At 36.9% G+C, this 21329-nt stretch overlaps 1 protein-coding gene across 1 annotated transcript; it reads right to left on the bottom strand.

The window, feature by feature from the left end:
* Window positions 1-6903: 6903 nt before the first annotated feature.
* LOC100674196 (olfactory receptor 2T3-like) lies at window positions 6904-8649 on the bottom strand. The gene has a single exon (XM_003422149.3). The coding sequence runs from the start codon at window positions 8254-8256 to the stop codon at window positions 7282-7284; it is 975 nt and encodes a 324-aa protein (XP_003422197.2). The 5' UTR covers window positions 8257-8649; the 3' UTR covers window positions 6904-7281.
* Window positions 8650-21329: the final 12680 nt, after the last annotated feature.

Here is a 21329-nt window from a genome sequence, read left to right as displayed (position 1 = left end):
CTTTGTGGTGGATTTAACTTTAAAGTCTATTTTGTCAGAAATTATATTGCCACTCCTGCTCTCTTTTGATTATTATTTGTTTGATATATTTTTTCCATCCTTTGAGTTTTAGTTCATTTGTGTCTTTAAGTCTAAGGCGTGTCTCTTGTAGGCAGCATATAGACAGATCATGTTGCTTTACCCATTCTCCCACTGTCTGTCTCTTTATTGGTGCATTTAGCCCTTTTGCATCCAGTGTAATAGCTGATGAGTATGAGTTTAGTGCTGTCATTTTGATTTTTTTGTGTGTATTGTTGACAGTTTCTTTTTTCCACTTAGTTTTCTCTTTTGAGTCATTTTTCATTGTTGTTGATTTTATATTTGTTGAGTCTTTAGGTTTTTCTTGTTTTATATTTTTTTTACGCAAGGATGTTAGCTTTCTTTGTGGTTACCTTAATGTTTACCCCTATTTTTCTAAGTTTATACAAACTTTTTATTTCTTTATTGCTTTGACTTCCTCTTCATATGAAAGATCTATGACTACATTTTTTTAAGTCTTTTTTTGTTTTAATGTTGCCATCTTTTACATAATGGCGTCTTTTTTCCTATTTTCCGTGTTTTAGCTTTGGTTTTCTTTTTTGATCCCCATACCTGGTTTGAGATCTCATTGCTCTGTCCTGTGTTTTAGTCTTGGGTTGTTGTCTGATGTTATTGATTTTCTAGCTGAGGGATTCCCTTTAATATTTCTTGTAATTTTGGTTTGGTTTTTACAAATTCCCTAAACTTCTGTTTATCTGGAAATGTCCTAACTTTGCCATCATATTTGAGAGAGCGTTTTGCTGGATATATAATTCTTGGCTGGGATTTTTTTTTTTTTTTTCATTCAAGGCTATATATGTGTCATCCATTGTCTTCTTGACTGCATGGTTTCTGCTGAGTAATTCGAACTTAGTCTTACTGACTCTCCTTTGTAGGTGATTTTTCATTTATCCCTGGCCTGCTCATAAAATTCTCCATTTATCTTTGGTTTTGGCAAGTTTGATTATACCTTCATGACTTTCTTTTGGCAACTACCTTGTGTGAGGTTTGATCAGCATCTTCAATAAATATCTTCTCATCTTTCATTATATCAGGGAAGTTTTCCATGAAAAAATCTTCAACAATTCTCTTTGTATTTTCTGTTATTCTCCCCCTCCTCCCCCACTCTGGTATGCCAATCACCTGTAGGTTATTCCTCTTGATAGAGTCCCATGTATTTCTTAGGGTTTCTTTATTTTTTTTAATTCTTTTATCTGATTTTTCCTCAAATATGTTGGTGTCAACTGTTTTATCTTCGGTCTCACTCATTCTGACTTCATTGCCTCGATCCTGCTCCTCTGACTTCCTATTGAGTTGTCTAATTCTGAAGTTTTATTGTTCATCTTCTGGATCTGATTGCTGTCTCTCTGTGGATTCTTGCAGCATATTAAATTTGTCATTATGCCCTTCTTAATTTTCTCAGCTGCTTTATCTGTGTGTTCCTTGGCTTGTTCTGCATTTTGCCTGATCTCCTCCCTGATCTCTTGAAGAGAGTTCTGTATATTAATAATTTGTATTCTACCTCTGTTAATTCCAGGAAATTCTCTTCATCCAGAAAATTTCTTGATTCTTTGTTTTGGGAGCTTGTTGAAGCCATCATGGTCTGCATCTTTATATGATTTGTTATTGACTGTTGTCAACGAGCCATGAATAAGTTATTGTATTTATTTTATGTTTGCTTACTGTGTCTTAGCTTCTTGTTTTGTTTTAGATATGTCCAAATCGGCTGCTCATGTGAGCCATTTTAATTATCAGCTCCTTTGAAGCTCTAACGTTCTATCTCCAGGTGGTTTGAGCTGTTACTAGATATGTGAGCCAAGGAGTTCATTCAATTTCCTTGTATGGATTCAGCTCAAGTGTCCAGGTAGTTGGTCACCGAGTGTGTGGTGCAGGCTTTCACCTAGAGTCCTAGACAGGCAGGCATGACTGGTGTAGGGACAGGTATCTGGCTGCATTAGGGGGTCAAGCACTGAGCTAGGCTTGGGGCTGACAGCTGCCCCGAGTGTCTGTGAGGAAATCGTATTCCCGTTCCCTAGACAGCATAGGTAGGTGAGTTTTACAGCCAGACTATGGGTACCCAGTGCTGTTGGACATAAGGACTGGGAAGGATCACTTATTCTTGGACCCCTGTTGCTGGTGGCTAGGTGGCATGGTTGGAGCCAGCAATCCTCAGGCCCCTGATGTGGGTAGATGAGGGCCCTATTTAATAGTCAGAGTGGTGTCAAATGTCATGAATCTGCCTCTGAACCATATAGCTGAAGTTAGACTTCAGGTATACACCTTGTTGTACTGTGCTAACAAGGGCCTACACTGTTGAAATGGGCCCACATAGGTCTATGTGGAGGTGAAAGGCATTCAAAGTCCACCGACCCCTTATCCCTGTGTCTAGGCAATGGAGCTCTTTCTGCCCTGATTTCTCGGCTGAGGGGAGTGACAGATAATTTTTTTCCTCTCAAAGGCCAGGAGAATGGCTCAGGGAGCATGATGGTCCTACTTCTGGCCCAGGGGATGGTGGCAATCTCTGATGCCAGCTCAGATGCAGTGAAGAGTGGGAAGGGAGCAAGTAAATGGGAGAGAGGTTTTCCCTAAGGGTAGTTTTTTGATCTGTGTGGTAGGTTAGACTCATGTACTTATCTTTTGCCAATAAAAAATAGAGCCCTGCATTTCACTGATTCTGGAGGCAAGTGGGCCCTCTGCTGCTCAGTCTCTCCTGATGTGGAAAATGCATCCCAAACAGCACTACTTGCCTCACTGCATTTACTTCAGCAGATCTGGCCTTCAGGGTGCTGGTTCCCACTGGGTGAGGTCTGGCAACTCCTCGCTAATTCTGAACCTTCTCTCCCTTTGCCTGTCATTCAGTCTGACCCCTCAACTTTGCCTTTCATGCTCAGGGTTCCTGATTGTCATATGTAATTGATTCATTTGTTTTTTCAGGTCTTTGTTGTAAGAGGGACCACAGGAAGCATCTGACTATTCTGCCATCTTTGCCCTGTCTCCCCTCACAAACTTTTAAGACCTTAAATGCCACTCACAAAGTAGGATGTAGAACATTTTCTTTATAAACTACGTTATGCTGTTTGAGCTAGATGTCCTCTGACACCATGGTCCCTAACCCTCAACCCAGTAATTTGGTCCCTCAGGGAGTTTGGATGTGTCTGTGAAGCTTCCATGACCTTGCCTTGGCCAAGATGTGCAGACTTCTCCAGTATTGTGTACAGTGTTACCCTTCACCCAAATTACCACTTATCTATTGTCTAGTTAGTGTTTTTCCCTTCCTACCCCTCCCCTCCCTCCTAACCATCAAAGATTTGTTTCTTTCTATGTGTGAACCTTTTCATGCATTTTTATCATAGTCATCTCATACAATATTTGCCCTTTTGTGACTGATTTATTTCACTCAGCATAATGCCTTTCAGACTCATTCAAGCTGTGAATTGTTTCACAGATTCATCATTGCATACTACTCCATAGTTTGTTTATCCACTCATCTGTTGATGGGCACTTAGGTTGTTTCTATCCTTTTGCTGTTGTGAACAAAGCTGCAATGAACATGGATGTGCATATGTCTATTCGTGGGAGTGAGATTGCTGGATTGTATGATATTTCTATTTCAAGATTTTTAAGGGAGCACCATATTATTATCCAAAATGGCTGTGTCATTTTGCATTCCCAACAGCAGTGCATAAGAGTTCCAATCTCCCAGGAGCCTCTTTAACATCTTCATTTTCTTTTCTTTTTTTTTAATTCATACCAGTAATGTCCAGGTGAGATGGTGTCTCATTGTAGTCTTGATTTGCATTGCAATCATTTCCTCATGTGTCTCTTAGCAGTACAAATGTCTTCGTTGGTGAAGAGTCTGTTCATATCCTTTGCCCATTTTTTAATTGGATTATTTGTCTTTTTGTCATTCAGGTGTTAGATTTTCCTATAGATTTTAGAGATTAGACCTTTATCAGATATGTCCTAGCCAGAAATTTTTTTCCCATTCTGTAGGTTCTTTTTTTTACTCTTTTGGTGAAGTCTTTTGATAAGTGTTTAATTTTTAGAAGATCCAAGTTATCTGGCTATCTTCTGGTGTTTGTGTATTGCTAGCTACAGTTCATGTCCTTATTTACACTCTGTATTAAGGCATCTAGTGTTGATCCTATTTTTCCATGATCTGCATAGTTTTTGATTTTGTATTTAGGTCTTTGAACTTTTTTGAATTCATTTTAGTGTATGGTATAAAGTATGGGTCCTGTTTCATTTGTTTACAGGTGGACATCCAGTTTTGCCAGCATCGTTTGTTAAAAAAGACTGTCTTATCCACGTCTGATGGACTAAGGTGACTATAGGTTGATGGATTTACATCTGGATTCTCAATTCTGTTCCACTGGTCAGTGTATCTGTTATTGTACCAGTACCAGGCTGTTTTGACTATCATAGCTGTATAGCAGGTTCTGAAGTCAGGTAGTGCGAATCCTACTTTATTCTTCTTCTTCAATAGTGCTTTACTTATCTGGGGCCTCTTTTCTGTCCATGTAAAGTTAATTATTAGTTTTTCCATCTTGTTAAAGAATGCCTTTGGTATTTGGGTTGGAATTGCATTGTATTTTTAAATTGCTTTGGGTAGAATTGACATGAGCATTGTGTGTTTTTTCATTTATGTAGTTCTCTTTTAGTATCTTGAAGTAGTGTTTTGTAGGTTTCTTGTATAGGTCTTTTACATCCCTGGTAGATTTATTTCTAAGTTTTTTGGGGGGGGGGCTATTATAAATGGTATTGCTTTCCTGATTACCTTTTCATAGTTCTTTTTATTGGTGTATAGGAATCCAACTGATTTTTGTATGTTTATCTCGTATCGTGCTACTCTACTGAAACTTTCTATTAGTTTCAGTAGTTTTCTTGTGGAATCTTTGGTGTTCTGTATGTATAGTGTCATATCATTTGCAAAAAGGAGTAATTTTACTTCTTTCTTACCAATTCGTATTCCCTTTATTTCCCTTTCTTGCCTTATTGCTCTAACTGAAACTTCCAGAAAAATATTAAATAGGAGTGGTGTTAAAGGGCATCCTTGCCTTGTTCCTGTTCCTAGGGGGAATGTTTTCAGACTCTTTTTGTTGAGAATGATGTTGTCTGTTGGTTTTGACGAAACTGAAAAAAAGAAAAGAAAAGAAAGATGCCCTTTATTAAGTTGGAGGATTTCCCTTCTATTCCTATTTCATTGAGAGGTTTTATCAGGAAGGAGTGTTGAATTTTGTCAAATGCATTTTTCTGCATACATTGAGATGATCATGTGATTCTTTTCCTTTGATTTACTTATCTGTTGGATTACGTTGATCGATTTTCTAATATTGAGCCATTCTTGCATGCCTGATATAAATCCCACTTGATTGGCATGTATTTTTTTTAATGTATGATGCTGAATTCTGTTGGCTAGATTTTGTTGAGAATTTTTGCATTTATATTCCTGAGAGACAATGGTCTGTAATTTTCTTTTTTGTGTGGCATTTTGCCTGATTTTGGTATCAGGGTTATGCTGGCTTCACAGAATGAATTTGGAAGTAACCCTTCTTTTACTATGTTCTGAAATAGTTTGGGTAGTACTGGAGTAAATTCTTCTCTGGATGTTTGGTGAAAATCTCCTTGAAGCCATTTGGACGAAGAGCATTTTTTTGTTGTCAGTTTTTTTCTTAATTGCCTTTTCAGACTCTTCTCTTGTTATGAGTTTGTTCAGATTTTCTACCTCAGTTTGCATTAGTTTAGATAGATAGTATGTCTAGATATTTGTCCATTTCCTCTAGGTTTTAAAATTTTTTGGAGTATAGCTTTTCATAGGACTTTGTTATATCTTTTATTTCAGTTGGGTCTGTTGTAATCCCTATTTCATTTCTTATTTAGATTATTTGCATCCTCATCTGTTATTATTTTGTCATTTTTTCCAATATTTTGCCGATTTTGTTGACCCTTTCAAAGAACCAACTTTTGGTTTTGTTGATTATTTCTGTTGTTTTTCTATTCTCAGATGTTACTTTTTGCTCAACTTTGAGGGATTATTTGAAATTCAGACAAATTCCTTTCACCCACTGCAGGAATCAGTTTAGAAACCAAAGTATTCATCTTAGGTGACAGAAAAGTACTTGTCCATAAATTAAAAATGTATCACTTATAGAAACAACTGGGTTCTATTTCTTGATAGTAGTTAAGTTGAGGGTTCTGTGCCAAGTGGTGGAATCTTAATAATTTTGGGACCTATCCATCTGAGCAAATGTTTTTTTTCTTTTCTAAATTTATTGTCAGAAACACTAGAATCATTAATAATTTGGTTCATGAATTTAATAATAATTTGGTGCTACTGTTAGATTTGAACATCATATATATTAGGAGAAGTAAAGTCTGGTGACATCTAAAACCATTTTGTTGGTTTTCTCAGTTCCAGAAGTAGAAGGCTGAGATTAAGATTTCCTAAATCTTCACTTGTTCCCAGGGCCCTTGTATTTTAGTTAAAGGCTAAAAAAACAGTAAATATGCAAACTTTTCTATTTGTGCCCTTAAAATCTGTAAATTTAAATGAAACTTTTACCTCTATTTAACTTTAATGTGGATTGGTATTAATCTGAATATTTTTGATGGCCAAATACTATGAAAAATCTTAGTATTTATGTATGAAACTAACTTTCAACACTGGGAAAAAGTTTGTGTGTATACATTTAGTGAAGATGCAACTGTAACATTCCATGTAGTGGCTGGCACAAGTGAACTATGACTTAAGGGAATTTGCAAAGCTAGGGAATAGCCATCTTCCCCCCAGGACTCTTTAAAACCAAAAAAAAAAAAAAAAAAAAAACCTGTTGCCTTTGGGTCAATTTCAACTCATCGTGACCCTATAGGATGGATTAGAACTGACCCGTATGGTTTACAGTGATCCGGTTTTAGGGTTAAGGCATTGATTCCCCAAATCTCATACTGCAATGGTCATTGAGGTTGGGACAGGTGATAATATACAAGGTACTTGCTATGGTTTTCCTTACATCAGCTATTGCATCACAAACGGTGGACCCTAAGGAACTTAAATATAAATGGATTACTCAGGATGAGTAAGCAGTGTAAAAGAGATGTACCTCTTGAATGAGAGGAAGGAATGATCTTATGGGGTTTTATCTTGAGGCCCAAGAACCAGAGAAAAGAACTAAAAGGCAGACGCGGGGCAGTAAAGAAGGAAGGGGAAGCAGGAGATGGCCATTCCTAGGTTTTCACATTTAAAACTTTTCTTATTCTCACCCTTGATGTCATTAAGTTCCTCAGGGTCCCTGTGACATCTTTGTTCCGGAAGCTGTAAATGAGGGGGTTCAGCACAGGGGTGATGATGGTGTAAAAAGTAGACACCATCATGTCCTGCTCACCTGTATGGTAGGATCTGGGGAGCATATAGGTGTATATGCCAGCACCAAAAAAGAGCAACACTACCACCATGTGGGAGGAACAGGTGGCAAAGGCCTTTCTGCGGCCCTCGCCTGAATTCATACTGTGAATGAGGCACAGGATTAGAGCATATGAGCTAGATATAACCATGGTGGGGATAAGCAGCATGAGGACACAACACAGGTACATGAACATCTCATAGTGGGAGATATCGGAGCAGGAGAGTTTCAGCAGGGCAGGGGCCTCACAGAAAAAGTTCATGATTTTTCTGAAATGACAAAAAGGTAAGCTCATGGTCATTGGGGTGAGCAACAAACCATCAAACATTCCCAGGAACCAGCATCCAGACATGAAAAGATGGCAGATTCTCTGGTTCATGAGCAGTGGGTAATGGAGAGGTCTGCAAATGGCAGCATATCGGTCATAGGCCATGGCAGTTAGGAGGAAAACCTCAGCTCCAGTGAGAGTCAGATAGAAGAACATCTGGACCCCACAACCTAAGTGGGAAATTGTATTATCTCCAGTAATCTGGTCCATGAGCATCTTGGGGACTGTCACACATATGTACATGAGGTCTATGAGAGAAAGCTTGCTGATGAAGAAGTACATGGGTGTGTGGAGATGGGGATCCCTATGGATCAGGAGGATGAGAAGGGTGTTCCCAGTTAAAGCCATTAAGAAAAAGACAGAGGTTAAGGTGTAGAGGAAGACTGCATATTTAGTTTGATCAAAGAGCCCCATGAGGATGAAATAGGTGCTTGAAGTTTCATTCTCTGAAGTGTGATGTCCTGAGTGCATGTTTCAGCTTATAGTTTTCACCTGGGGGAAGAAATAGGTATCATTGTTTTTTAAATCTTTCATATATACATGGTTTTCCTAACCTTTTTAAATAAGACTTGTGTTTTGAGCTATTGTTTCAAAAGTAGGACTGAACTTTTCTGGAATTGTACCATAAAGTCTTAGCGCATTTGGAGGTAGAAGTCTAGGGTGAAATATCAGAGTTGGAATGTGTATCTCTTAGGAACTGAAAAAAAAATTGTGAATTTAAACTCTTTAAGTGATATTTAACCCCCTATAACTGAGTACTAATAAGCCTCCCCTCATAGAATAGTTAAAAAAGACTAAATAAACACTGCACATGGAATCCATAACACAATGTGAATGTAAATTAAACAATTCACTAAAGCTTCCACTCCACTTTTGGACGCAGTAGATTATCACAGGAAACCCTGGTGGCATAGTGGTTAAATGCTACAGCTGCTAATCAAAGGGTTGGCAGTTCGAATCCACCAGGTGCTCCTTGGAAACTCTATGGGGGACTTCTACTCTGTCCTTTTGGGTCGCTGTGAGTCAGAATCGACTTGACGGCACAGGGTTTTTTAGCTCATCACAAGTACTAAGTAACGGAAGTAATAGCTGAAACACCAACATGTTACTATTAATATTGGTAATAGTATTAACATCACAACTGAAGTCCTCCGGAAACTTGGAAGTCCAATGAAATCTCCTTAAACGTCTTCTATCCATAATGTCTCTAAGTTAACTCCATGATCACCATTAGCAGATTTCAATATTATGTTTTATCAAACCGGACATTGAAGTCACCAACTACTTTCACCATTCTAAGACAAAGATAACAGGGTTTAAATTCATGGGAATTAAGGTTATTTGTTAAATATTGTAGGAAACTGTATTCTGGTGGCTTGCATGTTGCTGTGATGCTGGAAGCTATGCCACCAGTATTCAGATACCAGCAGGGTCACCTATGGAAGACAGGTTTCAGCTGAGCTTCCAGACTAAGACAGACTAGGAAGAAGGACCCAGCAGTCTACTTCTGAAAAGCATGAGCCAGTGAAAACCTTATGAACAGCAGTGGAACATTGTCTGATATAGTGTTGGGGGATGATAGAAACAATGCTGGAGATTGAGTGATAGAATTTTGCAAGACCAACGACTTCTTCATTGCAAATACCTTCTTTCACCAACATAAATGACAACTGTACACATGGACCTTGCTTGACGGAACACACAGAAATCCAATTGACTATATCTGTGGAAAGAGATGATGGAAAAGCTCAATATCATCAGTCAGGACAAGGCCAGGGGTCGACTGTGGAACAGGCCATCAATTGCTCATAATCGAGTTCAAGCTGAAACTGAAGTAAATCAGACAAAGTCCATGAGAGCCAAAATATGACCTTGAGTATATCCCACCTGAATTTAGAGACCATCTGAAGAATAAATTTGTGGCATTGAACACTAGTGACCAAAGACCAGAGGAACTGTGGAATGACATCAAGGACATCATCCATGAAGAAAGCAAGAGGTCACTGAAAAGACAGGAAAGAAAGAAAAGACCAAGATGGATGCCAGAGGAGACTCTGAAACTTGTTCTTGAATGTCGAGCAGCTAAAGGAAAAGGAAGAATTGATGAAGTAAAAGAACTGAAGATTTCAAAGGACATCTCGAAAAGACAAAGTGAAGTATTATAATGACATGTGCAAAGAGCTGGAAATGGAAAACCAAAAGGGAAGAACATGTTCGGTGTTTCTCAAGCTGAAAGAACTGAAGAAAACATTCAAGCCTCGAGTTGCAATAGCGAAGCATTCTATGGGGAAAATATTAAATGATGCAGGAAGCATCAAAAGAAGATGCAAGGAATACACAGAGTCATGATACCAAAAAGAATTAGTCGATGTTCAACCATTTCAAGAGGTGGCATTAGATCAGGAACCGATTGTACAGAAGGAAGAAGTCAAAGCTGCTCTGAAGGCATTGGTGAAGAACAAGGCTCAGGAATTGATGGAATATCGAATAGAGGTGTTTCAACAAACAGATGCAGTGCTGGAAGTGCTCACTAGTCTATACCAAGAAATATGGAAGACAGTTTCCTGGCCAACTGACTGGAAGAGATCCATATTTATGCCTATTCCTAAGATAGGTGATCCAACCAAAAGTGGAAATTATAGAACAATATCATTAATATCACACGCAAGCAAAATTTTGCTGAAGATCATTCAAAAACCGCTGCAAAAGTATATCGACAGGGAACTGCCAGAAATTCAGGCTGGTTTCAGAAGAGGAGGTGGAACTAGGGATATCATTGCTGATGTCAGATGGATCCTGGCTGAAAGCAGAGAATAACAGAATGGTGATTACCTGTGTTTTATTGACTATGCAAAGACATTCGACTGTGTGGATTATAACAAATTATGGATAACATCGTGAAGAATGGGAATTCCAGAACGTTTAATTGTGCTCATGAGGAATCTTTACATAGATCAAGAGGCAGTTGTTCGGACAGCACAAGGGGATACTGATTGGTTTAAAGTCAGGAAAGGTGAGCGTTAGGGTTGTATTCCTTCACCATGCCTGTTCTATCTGTATGCTGAGTAAATAATGCAAGAAGCTGGAATATATGAAGAAGAACGGGGCATCAGGATTGGAGGAAGACTCATTAACAACCTGCATTATGCAGATGACACAACTCTGCTTGCTGAAAGTGAAGAGGACTTGAAGCACTTAGTAATGAAGCTTAAAGACCACAGCCTTCAGTATGGATTGCACCTCAACATTAAGAAAACAAAAATCCTCACCACTGGACCAGTGAGCAACATCATGATAAACAGAGAAAAGATAGAAGGTGTCAAGGATTTCATTTTACTTGGATCCACAATCAACAGCCATGGAAGCAGCAGTCAAGAAATCAAAAGATGCATTGCATTGGGTAACTCTGCTGCAGAGGACCTTTTTAAAGTGTTGAAGAGCAAAGACGTCACCTTGAAGACTAAGGTGTGCCTGACCCAAGCCCTGGTATTTTCAATCGCATCATATGCATGTGAAAGCTGGACAATGAATAAGGAAGACCGAAGAAGAATTGATGCCTTTGAATTGCGGTGTTTGTGAAAAATATTGAATATACCATGGACCACCAAAAGAACCAAGAAATCTGTCTTGGAAGAAGCACAACCAGAATGCTCCTTAGAAGCAAGGGTGGTGAGACTGCCTCTTACATACTTTGGACATGTTCTCAGGAGGGATTGTCCCTGGAGAAGGACATCATGCTTGGCAGATTACAGGGTCAGCGGAAAAGAGGAAGACCCTCAACGAGGTGGATTGACACAGTGGCTGCAACAATGAGCTCAAGTGTAACAATGATTTTAAGGATGGCTCAGGACTGGGCAGTGTTTTGTTCCTTTGTGCATAGGGTCACTATGAGTCCAAACCGACTTGATGGCACCAAATAACAACAACGACATTGTAAGAAAGTTAGATCATTCGTTTCTTCAGGCTAGGAAATTGAGATAAGTACCTGTTTTTACATTCTTTTGCACTTTCGAAGAAGCATAAAAAAAACAGAATTTTCAATCTTCCATGTTATTCATATTCCCTACACTCCTCCCTGGAGCTCTTATTTTCTTTAAGATCTTACTCCGGAAATCCACCTTTTTTTTTTTTTTTCCCATTTGTTCTTGTCAGTTACATTGTAATTTTCCACTCAACATATGCACATATGCATGGGAATCAAATGTGACTTTCATTTAGGTGGAGCAGCTATCGAAATGCAAGATCCATCTTTGTCATGAGGAAATTATACATTTTTAAACAGTTTCACTTTTTTCAGTTTGTAAAGCATATTTCCATATTTGATACTTATTAAGAAAACTCTCACTCTTTGTAAAAATGCATCTGAATATCAGAAAGGTAGAATCATGCAGAACATAAATAGCATAATCAGAACTCGAACCCACGGTCAATTTAGAACCTTCTTCCTTCCCTCATATATTCTATATTTGAACTCTATTTGTCACTGCCTCTCTGTGTCAGCCAGTGATAGCTTGAGGTACATTATAGTGTTATCAACTATGTTAACTATTGAGGGTAGGATTATATCTGCAGCTCAAGTCCCTTCTTCATGCCAACTGGAAGATTTCAAACCCCATTGTACATTCACATGAAAAACAGTGTAAAATTGTTTCCTAATTGTGTATCTAAGTTCATCATCATGGATCACAAACTCAAAAAGTTGTGGATGCTATTATACATCAACTAGGAGTTTTATTAAGTTCATCTGTAACAATAAATATAAACAGATGCAGAAAAATAAACTGACAAAATAGGTAACACAGTGCTCCATCATCCTTGGTCTCAAAGGTATTAGGATAAGTGGAGCTTCAGGACCCCCTGCCAGATGCACAAGGTGGTCAAGAAATGAACACTGGCTTATTTCTTTACTTTCATGCAACCACTGAGATGTTAGGGTTTTTTTTTTTTTAATTGCAGCAAAACCTGATCCATTCTGACTGACCCACCATTGTATTTAATATTGCAGAGCCGTGTACCAATATTATTTACCTGCCTCCCTTGTTTTCTTTGATCTTCACATATATCATCATCTAAAATACTATATATATAAAAAATATATATATATATAATTTACTTTTTATTGGTTTGTTTTCCTGCACTAAGAAGGCAAAACATGTCTATTTTTTCTCTATTTTTCTTTAACATTAGCTCTTTGCCTGACGTATAGCAAAAACTCATTCATATCTGTTGAGTGAATACATAAATGAAGAAGGAAAAATAAACATGAGATAGCAAATTAGTGCAACTCCTTTGGGGAGGAATTCAGTACTATCTCAGAAAATTCCACTTCTGCTTACCACTTCTACATCAAGGAGTATGCCCAGGGAGAATACACAAGGACATGTGTTGTACCTCATTAAAAAAAAAAACAAAAAACAAAGACAAACAACAACAACAAAAAGCCCACTATCATAAACCATGAAAAATAAGGGAGAAGTCTATGTATTTATCTATAGAAAAATGGATACATAAATAATCCACATATCGATTTATTAGGAAAAAACTCAACAAATAAAGTTCAGGGAAAAAGGTAACAAAATTCTCAGTGTGATACAATTTATTAAAACCCACACTGCTAAGTATTAAATTTGGACACATATATCTGAAATAAAATTAATAAATATATAGGCAGATTACACAGTGGGAAGTGTTTGTTCTCTGAGACACTGAAGGGAGGATATCTCTCAGAGGGTGTTCCAGAGATGGTTTTGATGCACTTATAACGTATTTTGAAGAACTGAAATAAATATATCAATATAGGAATATTTTTTCGAAGTAGAATTTGAGACATCATGAGCACTATATTAACACATCTATTTTTCTTTATGTCAAAATATACTGTAACAAAATATATCAAAGAAAAATAAATTTTAGACTTTCAACATGTCTGAAATCTGTGCCCTTTTTTTTCATTCAATGTCTTGACATTGAATATTTCCTGAGCTTTTAGGTGAGTTTTGGCTTTTTTGAATCAAGAACGTAATTATGAATAACTTCAAATATTCATTTTACATTAATCCAAATTTCAAATTTCCAGTTTACGTTAGCATGCTGTTTTTCATGACTTTTTTTTACCATGGAATTTCCTATTCCAATGTTCCCACTGATAAAATTATTTTTTACTTATTTGATCAACTGTTAGTCTATACTCTAAACACAAATAATCATCTTCCTGTCTCAGGCTTGTGGTTTTTGCCTTATTTTGTTATATTTTTGAAACTTGTTTTCATGTAAGGAATTTTACCTCTTTCCATGACTACAGTAACAAACAATAGATAGTAAACTAGAAGCAAGCAGAATATTTTGCCCTTTTTAATAGCGAGAGTACCTTGCTGTAGAAGAATATTTTTTAAAAAATGATTTGTAACACTGAATTAAAGAGATTAAGGGTCACTGTGGTACAATTTACTTGACACAGACTACCTTGTCAGGCTATTTTGACAAACTTTGGAAGAGGCGATTACATTTCAATGCTTCATACATCTACATGGTCATGAGCATGGAAGTTGAGATGGGTTAGGTTTAGGGACATGCTTGAATCCCGTTAGAACCTTTGATGCAAATTCTATTAAAATTTTTACTGCAATCTAATTTTCGATCAAGCCTAGGGATATATTTAAATTCTATTGAAATATTTGGCTGCAATCGAATGCAAATCTTGGTCCAAATTGCTTTTTCCCACAATAGCTATAATTTTGAACATCACTCAGACAAGGTAGTGTGATTACTGTTTTAAACACATTACACTGCTGAAAAATGGTTTTTGAAATACCTGATATTGTGTGCAATCCAGCCTCTTCTTGGATTTTTTTTTTTTCTGGTTTAGTGTTTTTTGTGTGATTCCATTGATAAATAGGGGATAATCTAAATAGCAAAAATGGATTGAGAAAATTAATGGGAAACTGCCAACTGAGAGACAAAAAGGGAGCAGATTCCCCTTAATAATATGCAGGTGTTTGGGTTCACAGCCTTTTTTCTTTGTATTGTTTCACATTGAGGGTCACAAGAATAACACCAATAGAGTGACCATATGCTATAAAGATTAAGTACAAGATCTGAAATATAATGTAGAGGAATAGGCCTCCCAACAGTGATAAGGTGTCTAGATTTAGCATATGACTTGTTTACAGTGGGAACACTACAGGGACCACAGGTCCCAACCCACCAATTAGCCTTTGAAGATACAATGGAGGTGTATAGTCCTGAAATCATCCCGTGTGGAATATGGTGAAACCTTACTATCTCATTTGACCTAACTACCCACAACAGACTTCTAACCAACAGAACATATATGATCATGAGTTTTATGTTTATATATGTGAAACAGTATATGGATTGATATTTTTGTTCACATAAATTAAAGATCTCTAAAGGTTTTTGTTAAATTCAAAATTAAAATATTTTATAGAATAGCTTCAGTATACCCATCACTTTCATTATTTCTATGAATATTTTGATTAATATAAATAATCAAATTCCTTGAAGGGTAAATAGCCCATCTTGTAGTTTTCGAGCTAGGCTCGTGGTCACCTTAGATTCAGATGAACTAGATTAGGATCTTCATTGTATATATGAAGAATTAGAACATCAGAGAAGCTCTGTAGGTTACAAAAGGTCATGGCACTCAACAGAGACAGCACCAGAGCTAATATCACAACTCAGAGATCCAGATCTATGTCTCAGTCATAGAGTCCAAAGAGCTACAAAGCCTATGAATAATCAAAGAATAAGGCACAAGTAAGTAGTATAAATATGAAAAAAAATGCCGAAGGGATGAACAATTTGAGTGTAAACTGACATGAAAAATATGGCTTTGTTATGTGAAGAGAAGAGAGAAAGGAAATGATTATCATATTCATTGGCCTGTAAAGAAATTATTACTTCAGTTAATCTCCCAATTTCTGTTGACAAAGGTGAATGCTTTAATTCTGCAATTTTAGTTAAGTAATAATATATGTTTTGGTAAGGTTATAACAGGTTTGTTGTTTTTGTATTAAGTAGTCATTGAAAAGTATAAAATAATTCTCCAGTAAAATCAAACCTATAGTTATAAAAAAAAAAAATATAGCGACCCTATAAATAGAGCAGCTCCATAGGGTTTCCAAGGCTGTAATCCTTATGGAAGCTGACCACCACATCTTTCTCATGGGAATGGCTGGGGTTTTGAACTGCTAACCTTTGGGTTAGCAGCCAAGCACTTAACCACTGAACCATTCCTTAATTCTCCAGCAGTAGGTTATAAACACAAATGTCTTGAACAAAATTTTATCGAATATCTGCCGCAGTTCTTTTTAGTTGCAATCAAGTCAGCACCAACTCATGATGACCTTATGTACAGCAGAATAAAATAGTGCCCTGCCCTGTGCCATCTTCACAATAATTGGTATGCTTGAGCCTATTATTGTGGCCACTAGGCATTTTGAGTGCCTTTCAACCTAGGCTGTTCTAGAACTATGTGTAAAAATGTTATATTGCAGCCCATAGGGTTTTTATTGGCTAATTTTTGGAAGTAGATAACCAGGCCTTTCTTCCTAGTACGTCTTAGCATGGAAGCTCTGCTGAAACCTGTCCACCATGGGTCCATGCTGGTATTTGAAATACCAGTGGCATAGCTTCAAGCATAACAGCAACATGTAAATCACCACATACAATGAATTGATAGAAGCGTGTTGTATTGAATATCTACCAGCTGCCAAAGACAGAAAGAGTGGTCGATGAGATAAAAGACCCTGTTTTCTTTTTTTTCACCATCTCTCAAATAAATTCATATTAATTTCATAATCACATAATATTAACCAATTTTAAAAGGATGAATAAAGCTATAGTAAGAAATGATATGAAGTCCTACCACGTTCTTTACCACAGAACAAAATTGCCTTAGGTAAATAATGGACAGACACACAATATGGTATATCTTAGATCCAGGGGAGAAAGTGAAGGAAGGGCCTATAATGACCGTGATTATTTATGCTATGGACATATAGTTTTGGGGGGTGGGTGTTGAAAAAATATCAATCAAGGAAAATATAAATGGAAAACATGTAAGCAAAGAGTGTGTACTTTTAAGAGTTTCACCCAAATGCCTGGTATTTTCTAGACAGTCAGAGGATCAAAGTGAACAGAAAAAAAAAATTAACTTGTCCATCTTTTACATAAAACCAACAACAGATTCAATATATTAATACATAATATGGAATTGTACCTCTCCATTTTGTTGAACCTAATCCTGGTCATGTGAAGGAAGTGCTTTGGCCACTGAAACATAAGCAGTATCGCCATTTGGACCTTCCAGGAACAAAACATAAGAACAATCATGTGGTGCAACCAGCTTCTTTCTCCTTTGTGTAACACAACTGCAATATTTCATAGAGAAGCTGTTCCGTCTGATCTGGTTTGATAATATACACAATGTGAAAAAAAAAAAAAAACTCACATCCAACTTCCAATGTATGTGTAGTGTGAGCTAGAACTAAATTTTGCTGATAGAGTACTAAGATTTTGAAGTCACTTTCCTTTAATACATCATAGTCTATCTTATGCTGACTGATACTCACACGATTATTTTCCTGGCTCGTCCTCTATACTCAGGATAAGTTGATGTCCCAAAACAAATAACCTGAGAAGCTGGACTACATGAAAAAGAAAGGAACATCCAGACTGTAGGAGGACTCATTAATGACCTGAGTTATGCAGATGACACAGCCTTGCTTGCTGAAAGTGAAGAGGACTTGAAGCACTTACTGATGAAGATCAAAGACTGCAGCCTTCAGTATGGATTATACCTCAATAAAAAGAAAGCAAAAATCCTCACAACTGGACCAATAAGCAATATCTTGATAAACAGAGAGCATATTGAAGTTGTCAAGGATTTCATTTTACTTGGATCCACAATCAATGTCCATGGAAGCAGCAGTCAAGAAATGAAACAACCCCTTGCATTAGGCAAATGTGCTGCAAAAGACCTCTTTAAAATTTTGAAAAGCAAAGATGTCACTTTGAAGGCTAAGGTGTGCCTGACCCAAGGCATGGTGTTTTCAATCACCTCATATGCATGTAAAAGCTAGAAAATGAATAAGGAAGACTGAAGAAGAATGATGCCTTTGAATTATGGTGTTGGCAAAAATATTGAATATACCCTGGACTGTCAGAAGAATGAACAAATCTGTCTTGGAAGAAATACAGGCAGAATGCTCCTTAGAAACAAGGTTGGCGAGACTTCATCTAACTTGTTTTGGACACGTTGTTAGGAGGGACCAGTGCCTGTAGAAGGACATCATGCTTGGTAAAGTAAAGGGTCAGCAAAAGATAGGAAGACCCTCAATGAGATGGATTGACACACAGGCTACAACAATGGGCTCAAGCATAACAATGATTATGAGGATGGCCTGGGACCAGGCAGTGCTTTATTCTGTTGTGCATAGGGTCACTATGAGTTGGAACTGGCTTGAAGACACCTAACAACTATAACAAGACATAGGTAAGTCTGCTAGTTGTAATTTTAGGAAAAGAAAAGGATAAATGAATAGAAGACACCTCTCTTATTGATTATATCTGCACCTGGAGATTCTGCCACTGGTGTCAGCCATGTAAATATATGTATAAATCCAATCCTATTACACACCATTCTATCCCAATCTCCCTATTCTACTCTTTATCAACTTAGACTTTTACGTTCCCATTTATTAAACTGACCCAGAGTCAAATCGTATACTGTCACTTACACTTACACTTGTGGAATTAGTAAATAATTTTAATAAATATAGAAGTTACTCTGGTCTGTAATTTTGTGAATAAAACAAAACAGAGCTGTAATAATTTAGTTTTTTTAAAAAAATAAAAATGATGTAGTAGGTAATATGTAAATACGAAATGCAAAGTGATGAAATAGATAAAATACTGAACAAGGAATCGAGCATTAAAATTCAAGTTCTCGTCAACATTTCTGACACAAAATCTGTGCACAGAGTTGGTTGATTTTGCATACAAATCCGCTTCTCTGGATATGTTGTCGCTAGTTGTCATCAAGTTGATTCTGAGTGATGGTGATCCCATGTGTGCAGAGTAGAACGGCTCCATAGGTTTTCAAGGCTGTGACATTTCAAGAGCAGATCTCCAGGCCTATCGTCACAGACACCTCTGGGTGAGTTTAAACCGTCAACTTTTTGGTCAGAAGTTTAGCGCTTAACCATTTGCACCACCCTGGGACTCCTTCTTCTGGATCTAGATATCGTAGTATGCATTTCCTGGTATCTCAAGTGAGACCAAATAAGTGAACGGTTTTCTTAGCATTTTATGTAATGAATACTAAAAGAGGCACACAGTTTTATGTCATTCATCAAGATGTTGATTAAATTCAGCTCTTAATTTGAAACTTTATTTTAAATGGAATTACCAGAAGCTGACTTTTAAGACACCAGAAATTCTCATGTAACTTAGTATGCAGACACAAAGTTCATGTCAGGTCTATGACAAAGATGAAAGGTCAGTAGGGATGAGAGCAGGGCAGCATGAAGATTAAGAAGGTAATTAGGTGACAGGGAAATTGAGCTCTCGTGCCTGTTACTTTATCTGCTTAGTCCTCAGTTTCCATACATGGGAGAAAGATGAAAGGGATTAACAGTTTTCTAGTCTCTTCCACGGGCTGGACTCTTGACTAGGCACCTTGAATGTATTAAACTCAGGTAATATTCAAAGTCCCTAGATGGCATTTATGTTCCTAGTTCTGTGCTTGTGATAGAGAATGCAGGGAGGCAGTGAAATAAATTAATTCCTTCTTGAAACTGCTGAGAAACAAATACAGGATTTGACCTAAACTTCCGTGACATGAAGGCAAATAGCTTGGGAAGAGATACAAGTAGTTCTGAGTGGTACAATGGAAGGAAGGAAAGTAACACCTTCTTAGTTGTAGCAAGTAGTAAAAACTGTTGTCCATATTATCCCACTCATTCCTAAAAGCAATTAGATTAGGAAGTTTTGTTTTACTTTTCTTAAAAGTGATAGAAGGGCTCAAAGAGCTTAGACAAACTTAAAAATATTAAACGGATTTTTAGATTTTAAGTGGCAATTCAGGATTGAAACCCAAGATTGACTGGTTTTAACTACTTACGTTTTCTATCTTACTACAACAGTCTTCATGTCTAGGGATAACTTAAAACTCAAGATTTTAGTTTTTCTCAACATAGTGTCCTTGTTAGTAACGAACAAATAAAAACAATCATTTTAAAAAATAAACTATGAAAAAATATTACATGAGTTTAATTAATTATATCAATAACGTAATTAAAAGGAAAACTAACATGGCTTAATTAGCCTTTCACGTATAGTGAAAGACTCTGTAGGTAGTTTTGCTTTTTTTTATTTCTCTACTTTAATCAAATTTTCCAAAATTAAGTTATAGAAAGCTCTCGGCAAATTTCTCATGCTATTCTGCTGTTACTTCTTTGTGTGATTGGTGGAATGGAATTATTACCAAAGAAAAATTCCTTTCACCCACGGCAGGAATAATCATTAGTTGAGAAGCAAGAGAACACAGCTCAGGAGCAAGGAAAGGAGAACACCTGCTAGTCAACTGGAAATGCATCAGGCACTAAAACACCTGGGTTCTATTTCCTGATTGTAAGTATAATGTGAGGATTCTTTGCCAGGTAGAGATAACGAAATGACTTTGGGACTCAAGTCATCTTTTTGAAAATATATTTGAGCAAATATGTTTCTTTCCTAATTTCTTGCATCCCAGAAACACTAGACTTGTGAATTGGTCTAGTAAAAATAAAATTATTTCCTGATACTGGTAGAGTTGTAACATGCTGTATTAAAGAAAAGCAAAGGTTGTTGTCATGTTCAAAATCATTTTGTTGGTTTTCTCAGATTCAGAAGTAAAAGGATGAGATTAATGTTTTCTAAATCACTGCTACCCATAATGCATTTGTCTTTTAGTTAAAGTCTAAAGAATCATAAATATGTATCTACTTTTCTTTACATGCTTGTAACCTGTGAAATTAGATGAACCTGCTAACTATGGAACTATAATGTAGATTGGCATTCATTCCAGATAGTTTCGATGGCCAAATATTATTGAAAGCATAAGTTTTGCTCTATCAATCCAACTTTTAATCCTTGGAAAAGATATGTCCAGATCTCCTTAGTAAATATAAAACTGAAGATGTGCAGTGTCTGGCACATGTGAACTATAACTTCAGAGGTTTTGCACAGTGAGAGACCAGACAATTTCCCTCCAGGATTCTTCTAGGATATGACATCTTCACAGTGAAACACTTTCAGGGTTAAGACAAGGACTTCCCAAATGTCATATTAAACTGATCAATGAAGTTAGGATGGCAGATAAGGCACTTGCTATGGTTTTCCTTATGTCACTTACAGCATTACAGATAAAAAAGATTCTAAGGAACTTAAATATAAGAGACAAATCAGGATGAAAAAGAAATGTGGAGGAGAATTACCACAAGCATAAGATGGAAAAAAAAAAAAAAAAAAAAGACCCTGGA

Source organism: Loxodonta africana, chromosome 2 (assembly GCF_030014295.1).
Source record: "Loxodonta africana isolate mLoxAfr1 chromosome 2, mLoxAfr1.hap2, whole genome shotgun sequence".
NCBI classification, from domain to species: Eukaryota; Metazoa; Chordata; class Mammalia; order Proboscidea; family Elephantidae; genus Loxodonta; species Loxodonta africana.
This window is presented reverse-complemented; position numbering and strand designations above follow the sequence as displayed.

Bases quoted from the DNA above. Each gene is read 5' to 3' on its own strand.
- LOC100674196 (XM_003422149.3), bottom strand. From the start codon at position 8,256: ATGCACTCAGGACATCACACTTCAGAGAATGAAACTTCAAGCACCTAT.